The 16201-nt window shown below is 42.5% G+C and overlaps 1 protein-coding gene across 1 annotated transcript in view; it reads right to left on the bottom strand.

Moving 5' to 3' along the window:
- DENND5B (DENN domain containing 5B) overlaps positions 1-13264 on the bottom strand; it is a 218866-nt gene extending 205602 nt beyond the window's left edge. The window contains exon 1 of the mRNA XM_052639898.1: positions 13138-13264. Within this exon, the coding sequence (XP_052495858.1) occupies positions 13138-13264 (127 nt within the window). The remainder of the gene's footprint in view (positions 1-13137) is intronic.
- Between the last annotated feature and the right edge of the window lie 2937 nt (positions 13265-16201).

Below are 16201 nucleotides of genomic sequence, written 5' to 3'. Positions count from 1 at the left end.
TGAAACCTGAATAGCTGTGGGAAATAAGAATTCCTCCTGGGAATCCCCTGGCAGTCCAGTGGTTAGGACCTGGTGCTCTCACTGCTGGGCTGGAGTTCCATCCCTGGTCAGGGAATAAAGATCCCACAAGCCACAAAGTGCAGCCAAAAAGAAAATAAGAATAAACACTCCTTGTTCTGCTAAGGGTGAAGGTAACTGGAGGATTCAATAAGACCTCAGAATTTCTTCACTATGAGATTTTAATGACAATAAAAAATTTTGCCAAAAAAAAATCTTCTCCCCATTATTACAGAAAAAAGAACCAAAAGAGCAGGTTCATGAGGACTAAAGTGAAAATAAGGGTGATCTCTGAAGAAGGGATTGGGGGAAAAAAGTACAAAAACCTAGCCTGTGAGCAAACTTGTGCCATGATGACTATCCGAAACTTAATTTAGACACCAGTTCTACATGATATATCTTCAAACTATAGAATACTTTCCTATGTTAAATAAATGACAGTAGGAGTATCTTGTACTAGAAAAGAGGGAGACAAAGAGGACAAGAAAACAAGATCTTCATAGCAGAAACCTGGATTCTTTCGGCCAGAGCACCAGAAAATTACGCAAGACAGATGGATTTACATCACAAGGCCTCTGGGATATAGGAAAAAAAAAAAAAACTTAAAATATCTCTAAACTGGGTTTCATACTTAAAACCTAGAGGTCTACAAGCTGTATCTAAGGGTTCACCCTACTAGTCCACAGCAGGGTTGAACTTAAAAAATTCTACAACTCTAAAATTATAATTATATCTCATATTTTTATCCTATAGTTTAGAAAGCTCTTTAGCAAAACACTGTCACATTTCATAATTGAGAAAAGTATCAAGAAACAATCTAGATCAGCATGAAGAATTCAAAAACATACTCCCTTACGTGTCCTTGAACTATGAATAATTTAAAAAAAAAAATCTACAGGGAAGGGAAGCAAACAGACTACTTTTGCAATGGTATTCCTAATAGAATAGAAATATGTGGAAACTATTCACAGCTCATGAATAACCAGCCTGGTGGTAGCATTAACAAGACAGATTTCCCATCCTGTGTAGGGCTATTCACAATTGCTGGTATAGTGCATGTAACACCAACTTTCTCTTCCACCACTTAATAAAAGCACATAGGAATGGAAGTGAGAATGACATCATTAAAGGGCAGATATTGAATTAATTCCACTTATTTAAAAATACCACTTAAAACCTCAGTATTTCACCTACTTTTTATTAATTAATTTTTGGCTACGCTGGGTCTTCATTGCTGTCCATAGGCTTTCTCTAGTTGCAGCAAGCAGGGGTTACTCTGTTGCGTGCGAGAGCATCTCCCTACAGTGGCTTCTCTTGTTGCGAAGCTCTGGCTCTAGAGTACGTGCTCAGTAGTTGCGGCTCACGGGCTTAGTTGATCCATGACACGTGAAATCTTCCTGGACTAGGGATCGAATCTGTATTCCCTGCATTGGCAGGCTGATTCTTAATCAATGGACCACCAGAAAGTCCTCAACTATTATTAATAATTAATTGTGACCCAATCCACAGCCACCAGGCCTGGAAATATGTCACCACCCAGCAGCTGAGGACAGCCGGTCTGGAGGACTTCGAGGGGCAGCAGGGCACAGCGGAAGAGGGCCACCAGGATGCAACTCCAGCTTTGGCCTTTATTGTCTCTGTGACTCTGGGCAGCAACTCACCAAACTTCAGCCTTCTCGCCTATAAAGTGATGACAGTAATACATTCAAGTCATTGTGGGGATTCAAGATAATATTTATAAATCATCAAAGTTCATGGCCCAATAAACATTAGCTATTTTCACAGCTTCATTATATAAAGGGGATTTCCTGGAGATACTTCTGACTTAATAGTGCTAGCATGTATCTTTGAAAATTATTTTTAAAAAGCATTATTTCAAACTTAACTTTCTACACCAGTGATGTATAAAAATTTATGAAAGGAAAATAAAAGGCACTAACTTAAGAAATCCATTAATTAAAATAGTTACAATATTTTATTCAGAATAAAGTTAGTAAAAATCATGGATTCTTGGGAAAAGTGCAGGAATGAAGGGGAAAGCAACTGTTTCATATTTTTCTAGCCTCATGATGTGCTATCTCAGCAGTACATAAAACATTTCCATTTTTATTCCTAGAACTCTCAGTTCTTATCTCCTCACAATAAAACAGCTATTGTTGCATTCTGTTTGAAAAATAGTGTAGAAAAGTAGCTATTTGAAAAGTAGCCTCATACTGAAAATTTCTGGAATCTTTGGCTAAGAGGTTATTAAATCTTAAAAAGTCAAGTCTCAGGCAGAAGAGAACATTATACAAGGTACAATAAAGACAAAATATAAATGGGGAAAAATTACAAAGGATTAAACTTTATAGAAAAAGAGAACTGTCCTGGGTGACCAGGCCCAAAACCGATGTGGATGTCCACAAAGAAGGAAATGGAATGCAATTTCCTGAAGTATGCCTCTAAAGACACAACTGAAGTTATCAGTGTTCTTTCATACAGCCACTTTCTGAAACTTCAGGAACACTACTCACCATTTATGTGCTCATTACTTGGCACTAGTTTAGAAATAAATAAGACATGTTGTCTGCTTAGAGGAAAAAATCAAAGATTTGTTGGTATCTGCATGCTTGCTTAAAATTGGTGTTTTAAAAAAAGTTTATTAATTTTATTTACCTATCATAGCTTATTTCAAGAGGAAAGGAATAGACTAAAAATATTATAAACATAAGAAATTTTAATAGCCTTCCACAAAACTGACATAGACCTTTTAAAAAATTAACCATTCTTCTACTCTCTTGCTTTTTTATCAATTTCAAGTTTCCTATTTAAAAAAAAACACAACAAAAAACGCTAGTTGACTTTAGAGGTTAAAAAACCCACAAATAAACCAAATATACTAACTTTTATTGTTGGTAACAAAAAGAAAAGTTCTATATTTATCCATCTCAAGTGATTTCATTTATTTATTCAAACAATCTACCCACTGGGTGAAAGTGAAAGCAAAAGTTGCTCAGTCATGTCTGACTCTTTGCGACCCCATGGACTAAACTGTCCATGGAATTCTCTAGGCCACAACACTGGAGTGGGTAGCCTTTCCCTTCTCCAGGGGATCTTCTCAACCCAGGGACCGAACCCAGGTCTCCTGTATTACAGGTGGATTCTTTACCAGCTGAGCCACAAGGGAAGCCCAAGAACACTGGAGTGGGTAGCCTATCCCTTCTCCAGGGGATCTTCCTGACCCAGGAATCAAACCAGGGTCTCCTGCATTGCAGGTGGATTCTTTACCAACTAAGCTATCAGGAAAGCCCATCTTAAGGGATTTCATTCATTTATTCAAACAATCTAGTCACTGGGTATACAAAACTAAACAAGAAAGACATGGTCCTGCCCTCCAGGAGCCGACAATTGAATGGGAAATACTGACATGTCAAGTACAATATACCTGGAAATAAATAATGTGGAAATAAAGCAGGGAGACTGCAAGGGTTGGGCAGGGAGAGAGAGGAAGGACACAACTTTACATAGGATGGTCTGGGAAGGCTACTCTGAGAAGGCAACACTTGTGCAAAAATCTGAACAGGAAGAAGCCAATCTTGCAAAGATGCAGGGCTACACTGTGCAAAGGTGGCTACCTGACCCACGTGGTTACTGAACACTTGAAACACGGCTACCAAACACTTGAAATGTGGCTAGTCCAATTGAGATATGCTGTAAGCATAAAATACACACCGGATGTTGAAGATTTTGTAAGAATAAAAGAATGTGAAATATCTCACGAATAATTTTTATGTTGATTATATGTTGAAATAAACTCCTAGATATATAAATAAAATATATTGCTAAAATTAATATCACCTGTTTCTTTTTACTTTTCTAAATGTGGCTTGAGATTTTAAAACTATAAACATGTCTTACATTATATTAATAATTATAACGGACCATGGTGGTCTAGGGGAAGAGATTCTAGGGAGAGAACAAAAGATAAACAGGTCATTAGATGAGAAGCTTGCCATGTTTAAGAACATTTAAGAAAACCAATGCAACAGGAAAGACTGTTCCAATCAGAAAAGGTTGGAAAGACAGGCAGAGAGCAGATTAGGAAGGGCTCTGCCAACCAGGTCAACAGACTGAATATCTGTGTCCCACACAGAAGAACTGTACAAAAGAGATCTTCACGACCCAGATAATCATGATGATGTGATCACTAATCTAGAGCCAGACATCTTGGAATGTGAAGTCAAGTGGGCCTTGGAAAGCATCGCTATGAACAAAGCTAGTGAAGGTGATGGAATTCCATTTGAGCTGTTTCAAATTTTGAAAGATGATGCTGTGAAAGTGCTGCACTCAATATGCCAGCAAATTTGGAAAACTCAGCAGTGGCCATAGGACTGGAAAAGGTCAGTTCTCATTCCAATTCCAAAGAAAGGCAATGCCAAAGAATGCTCAAACTACCACACAATTGCACTCATCTCACATGCTAGTAAAGTAATGCTCAAAATTCTCCAAGCTAGGCTTCAGCAATACATGAACCATGAACTTCCTGATGTTCAAGCTGGTTTTAGAAAAGGCAGAGGAAACAGAAATCAAATTGCCAACATCCGCTGGATCATGGAAAAAACAAGAGAATTCCAGAAAAACATCTATTTCTGCTTTATTGACTGTGCCAAAGCCTTCGACTGTGTGGATCACATTAAACTGTGGAAAATCCTGAAAGAGATGGGAATACCAGACCACCTGACCTGCCTCTTTAGAAATCTGTATGCAGGTCAGGAAGCAACAGTTAGAACTGGACATGGAACAACAGACTGGGTCCAGATGGGAAAAGGAGTACGTCAAGGCTGTATATTGTCACCCTGCTTATTTAACTTCTATGCAGAGTACATCATGAGAAATGCTGGACTGGAATTCCAGAAACACAAGTTGGAATCAAGATTGCCGGGAGAAATATCAATAACCCCAGATATGCAGATGACACCACCCTTATGGCAGAAAGTGAAGAGGAACTCAAAAGCCTCTTGATGAAAGTGAAAGTGGAGAGTGAAAAAGTTGGCCTAAAGCTCAACATTCAGAAAACGAAGATCATGGCATCCGGTCCCATCACTTCATGGGAAATAGATAGGGAAACAGTGGAAACAGTGTCAGACTTTATTTTGGGGGGGCTCCAAAATCACAGCAGATGGTGATTGCAGCCATGAAATTAAAAGACGCTTACTCCTTGGAAGAAAAGTTATGACCAACCTAGATAGTATATTCAAAAGCAGAGACATTACTTTGCCAACTAAGGTCTGTCTAGTCAAGGCTATGGTTTTTCCAGTGGTCATGTATGGATGTGAGAGTTGGACTGTGAAGAAGGCAGAGTGCTGAAGAATTGATGCTTTTGAACTGTGGTGTTGGAGAAGACTCTTGAGAGTTCCTTGTAATGCAGGGAGATCCAACTAGTCCATTCTGAAGGAGATCAGCCCTGGGATTTCTTTGGAAGGAACGATGCTAAAGCTGAAACTCCAGTACTTTGGCCACCTGATGCGAAGAGTTGACACATTGGAAAAGACTCTGATGCTGGGAGGGATTAGGGGCAGGAGGAGAAGAGGACGACAGAGGATGAGATGGTTGGATAGCATCACTGACTCGATGGACGTGAGTCGCAGTGAACTCCGTGAGTTGGTGATGGACAGGGAAGCCTGGCGTGCTGCGATTCATGGGGTCGCAAAGAGTCGGACATGACTGAGCAACTGAACTGAACTGAACTGAACCCCCCTAATTCCTATGTTGAAATTTAATCCCTCATGTGATGGTATTTGGAGCTTGGGCCTTTGGGATCTGCTTAGGTCACGAGGGTGGAGTCCTCATGAATGAAATTCATACATAATCCTTATAAGAGAGATCTCAGACACACCCTCACCCCTTTCATACAAGACATTCATCTAGGAACCAGCAAGTAGGACCTCAGCAGCACTTCATCTACCAGCACCTTCATCTTGACTTTCCAACCTCTAGGATTGTGAGGAATAAATTTCTCTTGTTTATAAGCAACCCAGTATATGGTATTCTTTTATAGCAGCCTGAATAAACTAAGATACCAATAAAGAATCTTAATCTTGATCTGAATACAAAGACAGTTACTAAAGAATTTTATTTATTTATTTATATTTTATTTTTTTTAATTTTAAAATCTTTAATTCTTACATGTGTTCCCAAACATGAACCCCCTCCCACCTCCCTCCCCGTAACATCTCTGTGGGCAAAAGGAAAAAATTATTCTAAGATCCCACTGGCTATTTTGTGGAGAACTGGCAGTATCATTCACACTGCTAGAGTACAGACTTCTAGAGATTACTTAACATGGTCATTTCAAACAGAGATCTCTGGATTTCTAAGAGTCCATGCAGATAACAACTGAGCGTGCATGAGCTAACATTTCAAAATGCTTACTAAGAAACTGCACAGCACAGACTAACTTATTTTTTTCCATTCCTTGTGGCTGAGATTATAATTACTCAATCCTCATGTGAAATATGGGGTATATTCAGTCTTCACGTTCTATGTCATTTAGGATTACTCTTTTAAAAAACTGATACAGTTAGTTTTTCATTCAAAAACAATTTCCAACCCATAAGGAGAGGAGTGGTAAATTCATAAACCAAGTACCTCATTCAACCCTTCAACACATATAAAAACACTTGAGACCCAGAGCTGTCCTAAATAACAGACCCAGGACCGGATTCTGAGCTTCTGACTGTGCATACAGCTTTAACAATTGTACTGACAGCCACACCAGCCAAGGTTTCATAAGCAAGCAACATTCCTTTTAAAAAGTATAAACTTATCTAAGGACAGGTAATTTATGCCAAGAAAAGATAGGTATAAAACCCAATAAGAAGAACAAAAGGCTTAACATTTTTTGGAAGTAGTGTTTTTATTTGTGCAGTAAATACCTTATACGTCCATTATATCTTATATTCATTAATAAGAACAGGTGTAGTATCAAATATATACTCTTCTTTTTTTATTTTTGTTTTGATAAATGAATAAAAGAATGCATGCAGTGCTGCCTGCAAGGAGACAAGCCAGGTCGGGTCTTTTTTTTTTTTTTTTTCAGGTCGGGTGTTAAAGGTAATAAAGACTAGTTTTCTCCCTCTTAACACCTTTTTTCTACAGAGGTGTTAAACAACAATCATACTTGATTATAAGGTTATCCATGTAGGGTACTGGCAGAATTTATAACCTGTGTGATACAGTATGTATTATGAAGGAGGCGTTGAATGTAGAGGTTACAAGCATGGATGGATCATGTCAGACTTTTAATTCAGGCTTCTCACTTCTTATATGAACCTAGGCAAAGTACTTAAATTCTCTAGCCTCAGCTTCCTCATCTGTAAAATAGAGAAAATAGTGCCATTTCCTAAGGTTGTTGTCAGGATGAAATGAGGTAACAGTTATGAAGCATTTAGCCAGTGCTTGGCATGCAGAAAGTTATTTTATTATTGCTATTTTATTGTAGATGTTTCAAAACAGTGACTGTCACCTATATACTCCTCAACCTGGCACACTGTAAGCATTTAACACTGAATAATTAATCCAAAGCCTAATCAAAACTGTTAAGGATTTTGACACACGGCACTTGTTTCCTAAAGTACCTATTTTTTAAAACTGAAGTACAGTTGACTGAAGTACCTTATGTAGGAATTGCCTCTACTCTCTAACAAATTATAGAAGAAAATGTTTTCTTCCATATGGAGTTCAACAAAAATTATGACTAAGAATGCACTGTATTCTAGACATTTACTTCTATTACTCCAAGAGTGTCTGTGACCAGAAGTGGAAATGCAAATCAAAGAATATACTCAGGAATGTCAGGACAGTCTGTCTCAACTCCTCAGCACTGGATACTATGTACCTGCCCTCCTCCAGCCTCCTTTTTATCTTCTCATCCCCTTTCTCTCCCTTTCTGTTACTATTTCTCCTCCAAAGACACTTATGTTCCTCACTCCTGCCCTCTTTCCTAACCATCTCATCTTCTCTGCTCTTCTGAGCTCCCTATGCTGGTATGCCCTGCATGAACCAGTGCAGTAGATGCCTGAGCCCTAGGACTTAGTTCCCCTCACTGTTGGGACAATTTCACTACAAAGAATTTTATCCCAAGTGGATTTTTAAAATCAAGTATCACTATACCACAGCAATTAGACCTTCAATCTTCTTTGGCCCCATTCGAACGGAAGTTGATCCTTGTATTATTCCTTCCCCAGCCCCCCAGTTACCAGGGCAGACCTTGCAAACTCCCAAACATAATCTACTGTGGACCAAGGATGTCAGTAAAGTTAACAATTGAGGCACTACCAATTGTGGTCAGATCAGGGAAGCTCCTATCCCATCCATCCCTGTACACCTGGCCATGGTTTTTATAAGACTTTAGCACAGCCTTGACTATGACATTCAGTCTGGATTGAGAGTAATCCTGAAATGCTTGCAGAACTCACGTTAAGCTCATCTTTTTTTGAGTTTAAATAACTATGCAGCTTTGTGCATTACAACAACCAAACTTGGAATTCCCTGGTTAAGGACTTGCTGCTCTCACTGCTGGAGCCCTGGTTTCAGTTCTGGTTGAGGAAGTAAGATCCCACAAGCTGAATGGCACGGGCGAAAAAAAAAGAACCACCAGGCTTTAGTCTGGTGACTGCTCTGATCAAATGGGATCTCTGAGATCTTAAACTCTTCAGTCTTCGTTTCTCCACTCTAAATGATGTCTACGGTCCCTTCCAGTACTACTGCAGCATGATACTGTCAGTTTTAACAAAATTTTATATCTGAATTCAGAACATGGTCTGCACTGCCTCTAAGCTCTAAACCACAGCCAAGATACCAAGGCTAAAAATAAACAGCTGGAGGCACCAAGGAAGATCTTGAAACAAGGCAAGGACCTCACCCATCAGACTTCCATATCTATCAGCATTCCTGAATCCAAGCTACCATGGAAAAGCTCTAAGAATATTCTGGTCCCACACAATCTGCAGACTCATTTGTATACTTTATATTCACTTATTAAACACTCTGTACAAGGTACTATGAAAGAGAGCGGCAAAGACGCTTCTTTCCCTCTTGGGGGAAAGAATATTTGGGGCCTTGCATATTTACGTTACTTGAATAAAGGTCTAATTATATCCTTCATTTTTCCACTGCCTAAAAGATCTGTTGCTGTATATCAAGCCACATAAATTCCTACAGCTTGGTCTTAGAGGAAATGAGAGATATAAAGGAAAATTTCAAAATGATACCTACTTCCCTTCACATCAACTAATTCCAGTGACTTCTATTTACACCTTTCTTCTTTATGCAATAGTCAGTCTGAAACATCTTCTCTTTAACATTAAAGGAAATTTAAATATTTCTGCTTTAACATTTTAGGGACATTTTTGTTTATGGATCAAATAGATCTTGAAAATACACCGTGAGTGGGAGAAAAACAATAGCTAAGACATGGCAGAGAAGAACAACAGGCAATACTGCCGTGCGTGCATGCATGCTAAGTCACTTAGTTGTGTCCGATTTTTTGCGACCCTATGGACTGTAGCCCACCAGGGTCCTCTGTCCATGGGATTCTCCGGGAAAGGATACTAGAGTCTGTTGCCATGCCCTCCTCCAGAGGATCTTCCTGACCCAGGGATCAAACCCACATCTCTTATGTCTCCTGCATTGGCATGTGGGTTCTTTACCACTAGCAACACCTGGGAAGCCCAATACTGCTGTATCAGTATACATATAGAGAGAGACACTTCCATAAAATCTCTAGGACTTCCATATTTTAAATTTATATATATTTAAATTACTTTCAGTTGTTAAAAGACCTATATGAGATGAAAGAAGTCTTTTCCATTGTTGGTAAAGCAAAGCTTTACTGGAGGAGTGTCTAAAAAGCAAGGTAAAGCCCAGATCACTTTATTACAAGATCTCATTTCTCATTAGATCTCAGTCTATGTAACTGTTACTTCATCATATGGTTCGTGTCCTTCAGTTGATAATAATGACCCACCACCTGCAAAGTATAAGTTCTAGGAATATGTATATGTTAAGAAAAAGTCTATAAAGCAACTGGTTTATGTTTAATAGAAGTCAATTAAGACCTTCTACAGGTGGGGTGACAACTTGCTAAGAAACAGTAGGATAAAAATAGATTAGTTCCAGAAAAGTAAAACAGAAACCTAACTATCATTAACTCTGAAATTAATGCAGCAAAACAGAAACAACCTTGTGACTAATTTGCTTAACTCACCAGCCTTGTTTCCTGATCCCTAAATGTAGCTCTGTGGAAAAAGTTAAGAAGTTGGTAGTTGGGTTCATGATACTACATTCTCTTGTTTTCCTCTTGTCACACTAGCCGTATTTAACTCCTTGGTCGTTTCCACCTCATCTTTCTTCCCTCAGAATGTTGCAATATCCCCAGGACTCAATCCTCAAGCCTCTTCTCTTTTCTATCTACATCCACTCCCTGGGTGACAACACTTAACTTCAAGGCTTTCAACTTACACCTAAAAATAAAGTTAGGGGCCCTGACAGACGTCTTGCCTACTTGGTATTTCTACCTGAATATCTAATATGAACCTCAAACTTAGTATGCCCAAAGCTAAACTAACCTTCTCCAGCCAGCTTCTCCATCAGACTTCCAATTTCAGTAAACAGGTGCTTGTAATTGTTTAGAGAGAAAATCTTGGAGTCTTTTTTTTTAATCATTTTCTTTTATTATGAATACCATACTCAATTCATCACCAAGTCCTGCTGGCTCTACCTTAAAAATATACTCAGCTTCTAGCCACATAACTTGATTCAACCGCCAACAACTTTTGCCTCAAAGAGTGAAAAAGAGCCTCCTAACTGGTCTGCCTCTATCTTGCCCTTGATATAGTCCAGTCAACATGGCAGCCATAGCCATCTTTTTAGAAAGTAGATCATATCTCATTACACTGCTCAAAGCCTAGTGATATGGTTTCCCATCTATAAGTCTAACAGTCTATGAAGCCCTAACTTCTTCTCAGTGATGACAGCTACTACTCTCCTTCTTACTCAGTATTGGCCTCCTTGCTGTTACCACAAAACTAGGAAGTCTTCCACCTCAGGTCTTTGCACATGCTGTTTCCTCTGCCTACAATGCTGTTCCCTGAGACAATCCCCATGGCCAGCTTCTTCACCTCCTTTAGGGTTCTTTTCAAACATTACCTTATCAGCAAGGCCTTCCCTAACCATCTTATTTAAAATCATTACAACCCTACAAATTCCATCATTCTGTTGGCACTGCTCTACTCTCATCTCCCAGATGTATTTTTCCTCACAGCACTTAATAACCTCTGACAAAACTACATATGTTTATTATTTCTTTACACTACAATGTAAGCTCTATGATGGCAGTGATTTTTTTGACTGCTTTGATTACAGCTGAGCCCAGTGCCTAGAACACAATCTACACCTAAAGGCTTTCAAAACTACTTACTGAATGAATGCATTAAAATTTTTTTTTACTGTTTTGTTAAAGCCATTCGCACTATGCCCAAAGAGACTCAGGTCACACTTACAGGTGCTGTTTTAGCTTTACTAGGCATACAAACTTGATGAAGAAAAAAATACAGGCTTTTTCCAGTCATCAGTAACCACTGACAGAAGGTCTCCAAGTGACTCAGTGTCATAAATGTTTAGGGAAATGTTTAGGGGGAAAGGGATTCTAGAAATCTAAAATAACCCCTTCACCAATCCTCAAAGAGGAATCTCTCCAAACATTTCTTTTTTCTAACTCCGTAACCCTTAACAAAGCCATTCTTAATACGTACATGAAGAAACGACAGGAATATATAATTTTACATAGCCTGGTACTCATCTCTCTTTTCAAATAAAATTTTTAAGTAAAATTAGACATAGCTTTTGTTGAAAATGTTTTGCTGTGAAACTGACTTAAGATATTCATTTAGCCAAGAGGTGAGCTGGTGGGTATTGTTCTAAAGGCTGAATAGTTCTGTTTACTACTGTTTATTATTTAATACATTCTTCACAGTCACCCCCTCCCCGCCAAAAAAGGAAAAGACACACACACACACACACACACACACACTGGTGCAATCAAGAATGCTATGTCCAAAAAAGCTGTTCTGAAAGGCTATGACCTAAGTGTTTAACACTGACACAGATAAAGTTCAAGCGGTAGATGTCACTTGTCTCACACGTTAAAAAAAAAAAAAAAATCGAGATTCAGAACCCAAGAAGGCAAGCAGAAAGAAACAGGCGTGAAAAATGAAATCAGTCGTTTCTCCCCAGGCTCCTCCTGACACTGCGCACACACCCCTGCCCCCTCCACCACCAGTCTTTAACAGCCCCCTTTCCAGCGGCTGCTCCCCAGCTCAGCCCCGCACTGCGCCATCAAATAATGAGTCAAGAGGACGCACGATGCCCCTCCGGGAAAACCCAGGCAACAACACTCGGTGCACCCAACTGAGTGGAAATATCTAACTCCTTAAACTCGGAACCCTATAGGCGGTATCAACAAAGCATCGTCCTAAGTCCCGAGGTTCAAAGATCTTCGCCAGCCCCCGCGATACTGCCAAATCGACAGGATTCCAAAAGGTGACTCCACCGTCAGCGCAGAACCCGAGGCCGGAGGCGGCGCAGACCGCGAACACTCAAGGATGAAGTCCAATCAGCCTCCCGCCCCGCGGGCCGCCGCCGCCTGGGTGGACCCCCGCCCCGCGGCCCCCGACGCCCCCTCCCCGAAGGGTCGGGGCGCCGCGTCACGTGCAGAGGCTGAAACTTCGAGGTCCGGGCTGAGGGTGGGGGGCGGGAGCACAGCAAGGCCGGGAGTTAACGCGCCCGGTGACTCACCGGCCGCCTCCGCCGGCAGCTGCGGGCGAGGGGGCCGGCTTGCGGGCGCCCGCGGGCTCAGCAGAGCACCCTGCACGCGGAATAAATAACAATGTCATTAAACCGCTGCCCGAGAGCCTGGCCGGCCAGCGAGCGAGCGCCGCCGGGAGCTGACTTTGTCTGGAGCCGGCACCCCGCCTCCCGCGCGTCCCCGCAGCGTCCCCCGCGTCCCTGAGGGGACCCCGCGCTGCCGCAGCCCGGCCTTACCCGCCAGCTCGTCCGGCTCCAGCCCGCTGTCCGCGTCGATCCCGCACAGCACGAAGTAGTGCGCGAAGCGGCAGGCGGCCGGGGAGGAACCCGAGGCCGGGCCGGGCGCCGCGCCGCTCCCGCTCATCCCGGCCGCGCTGCTCCTGTCGCCGCCGTCGCCTGAGAGGACTCGCTGCTGAGGCTGCCGCTCGGGCTTCAGTCTCTGCGCGCCCGCCCTAGGGCGATCCGGGCGAGCCCATGGCCGCACAGCCGCCGCTCGTTAGCGCAGCCTCGCTCCTCGCTCGGCGCCGGGGAAGCGGCCTCGAGCTCGTGCCCGGTCGGTCCCGCTCCCGGTGCCCGGCGGGGGAGGGGCGAGCGGGGGGAGTGTCGCCGTGAGAGGCCCGCGTCGCCGCAGCTGCGCTCGCGAGCTGGGAGCCTCGCCGTCTGGCGCCCGCCGGTCAGCTGAGCGGCGCTCTGGCGGTGGGAGCGCGGCGAGGGCGGGGGCGCGGAGGGGAGGGCGCGCTCGCGAGGGGCGGGAGCGCGCGTTTCGGCGGTACGTGCGCGCGCGTCCAGCGGGCTCGGAAGGGAGCACCGGATGCTGGCGGGATTCGTGCCAGCCCGGCGGCCGGGGCTGCGGCACAAGGGCGACCCCACACACGCGCCTCCGGCTGCCAACAAGAGGCAAAGCCGCAGAGGAAATGCTTCCTATCCTGAATTTTTAAAAAAGACATGCAGCTTGGGGAAAGGTTAACGGCTGCTCCGAAATCATTTCCCACAACGATCTGGACCATCAACATATTTTAAACTGACAAGTGCGGCTGTCCATCTTATTTTAAGACCGTAGTCCTTGAATTCTTCCACCAGCGCCCAACCCTGCTCACAAGCCATCCTTCCTCACCGAATTGGTGCCTACTCAATGGCACAAAGAAAACAAAAAACCCACTCAATACCCACAAAGCTTTAAGACTTCTACTGCTACTGCTAAGTCGCTTCAGTCGTGTCCGACTCTGTGCGACCCCATAGACGGCAGCCCACCAAGAACACTGGAGTGGGTTGCCATTTCCTTTTCCAAGACTCCTAAAATGATGACAATTACCAACTTCCCCTAGCCGACCCATTCCGTAATTTATCCTGACATTTTCCAGGTCAGTGTAATGTAGTCAAGGCGCTCCAGTTCCCCAGCTCTGTACTCATTTGAACTTATCTGCTCTTCCAGCAGATACAATCGGCGGCTGACAAGGCAAAAGAAATTAAACCTTGAACTCTTCTCTTCACAAGGCTAAGGCTTTCTTACCCTGCTCTTTCCTCTGACTCTCCACTCTTCACAACGACATCACAGATCTACTCTTACTCCCTTGAAAAGTGAAAAACTAAATCCATACTATCTCCACATGATCATTCCTTCCATACCACTTCGGTACTCTTAGGGATTTGGGTATAAGGTACGGGGTCGGGTGGGGGGAGCGTGTGGGTATGCATCGTGACATTTCCGGTAGACATTCTAGCAAATATTCCAGGGAGATGGACTGAGAGACCAAACCTCGATTATTTGACTGGAAAATGTCCTCCCTGGAAGATATGTATGGAAGTTCAGTGGGCTTCCCAGGTGCCGCTAGTGGTAAAGAGCCCACCAGCCAGTGTAGGAGACTAAGGGACAGGGGTTTGATCCTTGAGTCTGGAAGATCCCTTGGGGAGGGGCACAGCAACCCACTCTGTAGTCTTGCCTGGAGAATCCCATGAACAGAGGAGCCTGGCGGGCTACAGTTCATCAGGTTGCAAAGAGCTGGAGTTGACTGAGCGACTGAACACTCACTCACTCAGGTAGCTCAGTGATAGAGAACCTGCCTGCCACTGCAGGAGACCCCAGAGACAAAAGCTCCATCCCTGGGTTGGGAAGATCCCTTAGAGAAGGAAATAGCAACCCACTCCAGTATTCTTGCCTGGAAAATTTCATGGAAGAGCCTGATGTGCTGCAGTCCATGGAGAACATACACGCATACGATCAGGTACTGTAGTTTGTACCCTCAGTTTCTCCTCAGGTTTGAAGTGTAAGAAGAATAAAAAAATCAGAATGAGCCACAGCCTGGGTAATGCACCTTTAGCTCCTACTGCACTCTGCACTTTTCCTTCAAAACACTTACAATGACCTTTCCTATGTCTGTCTGCTCAACTGGATTGTAAGCTCCACAGAGCAGGAGTCAGGATCCTGCTAGGTTCAGCCTGTTTCTGTTTTAGTGTCTAGCAGAACCCTGGTCCACCTAGCCCCTCAATTCATGTTTATTAAATGAATGAAAGAAGGGTGGTTATATCGGTAGTAACAAGTTGTTGATGCTACTAGGAAAATACAGAGATTCTATCTGTGACATATTTATGAACATATGCTAATTTGCTATTATGAAATGATTGCTTTTTCTCATATAGACAGAACTGAAATATGTAAAACAATTTCACTAATGAGGGGAGAGAATGACAGGATGTGTATGTGTTTCTCCTATCTTTGCTGGTAGATCCTTACAGAATGTTTGTTTGATTCTAGATTAACAAAGGACAATAGAAAACTAATTCACTGTTTGAACTAGCCAAGGGATATGGTACTTTTGTTGATTTGAAAAGTAACTGACTTAAAAAAATGTTTTATTTGGCTGTGCTGGATCTTAGCTGTGTTATGTGGGATCTTTTAGTTGTGGCTAAAATCTTGCCTAAAGCTTTCAATAGAATTATCACACGTTACAAGGTTAAAACTCTAATTTGAAAATACCTGGGTATGTTCCTAATTATCACTTCAGAACAACACTGTGGTATATTCTGCATTAAGCTGCAATAAAACAAAGTTGAAAGAATAACCAAGAGAGACTTCCCTAGTGGTACAGTATTTAAGAGTTCGCTGTGCAATGCGGAGGAAGCAGGTTCAAGTCCTGGTCAGGGAAGTAAGATCCCACATGCCTTGGAGCACCTAAGCCTGTGTGCCACAGCTAGAGAGTCTAAGACAACAGAAGATCTTGCATGATGAAGATCTCAGCAAAAAAAAAGAAAAAGAATTAACTATACATCAATGCACATATGTTTTCCTCTAAAATAATGACAC

Source organism: Budorcas taxicolor, chromosome 5 (genome assembly GCF_023091745.1).
Source record: "Budorcas taxicolor isolate Tak-1 chromosome 5, Takin1.1, whole genome shotgun sequence".
In the NCBI taxonomy this organism is placed as follows: domain Eukaryota; kingdom Metazoa; phylum Chordata; class Mammalia; order Artiodactyla; family Bovidae; genus Budorcas; species Budorcas taxicolor.
The sequence above is the reverse complement of the archived record's forward strand: the minus strand, read 5'-3'. Positions and strand labels throughout refer to the sequence as shown.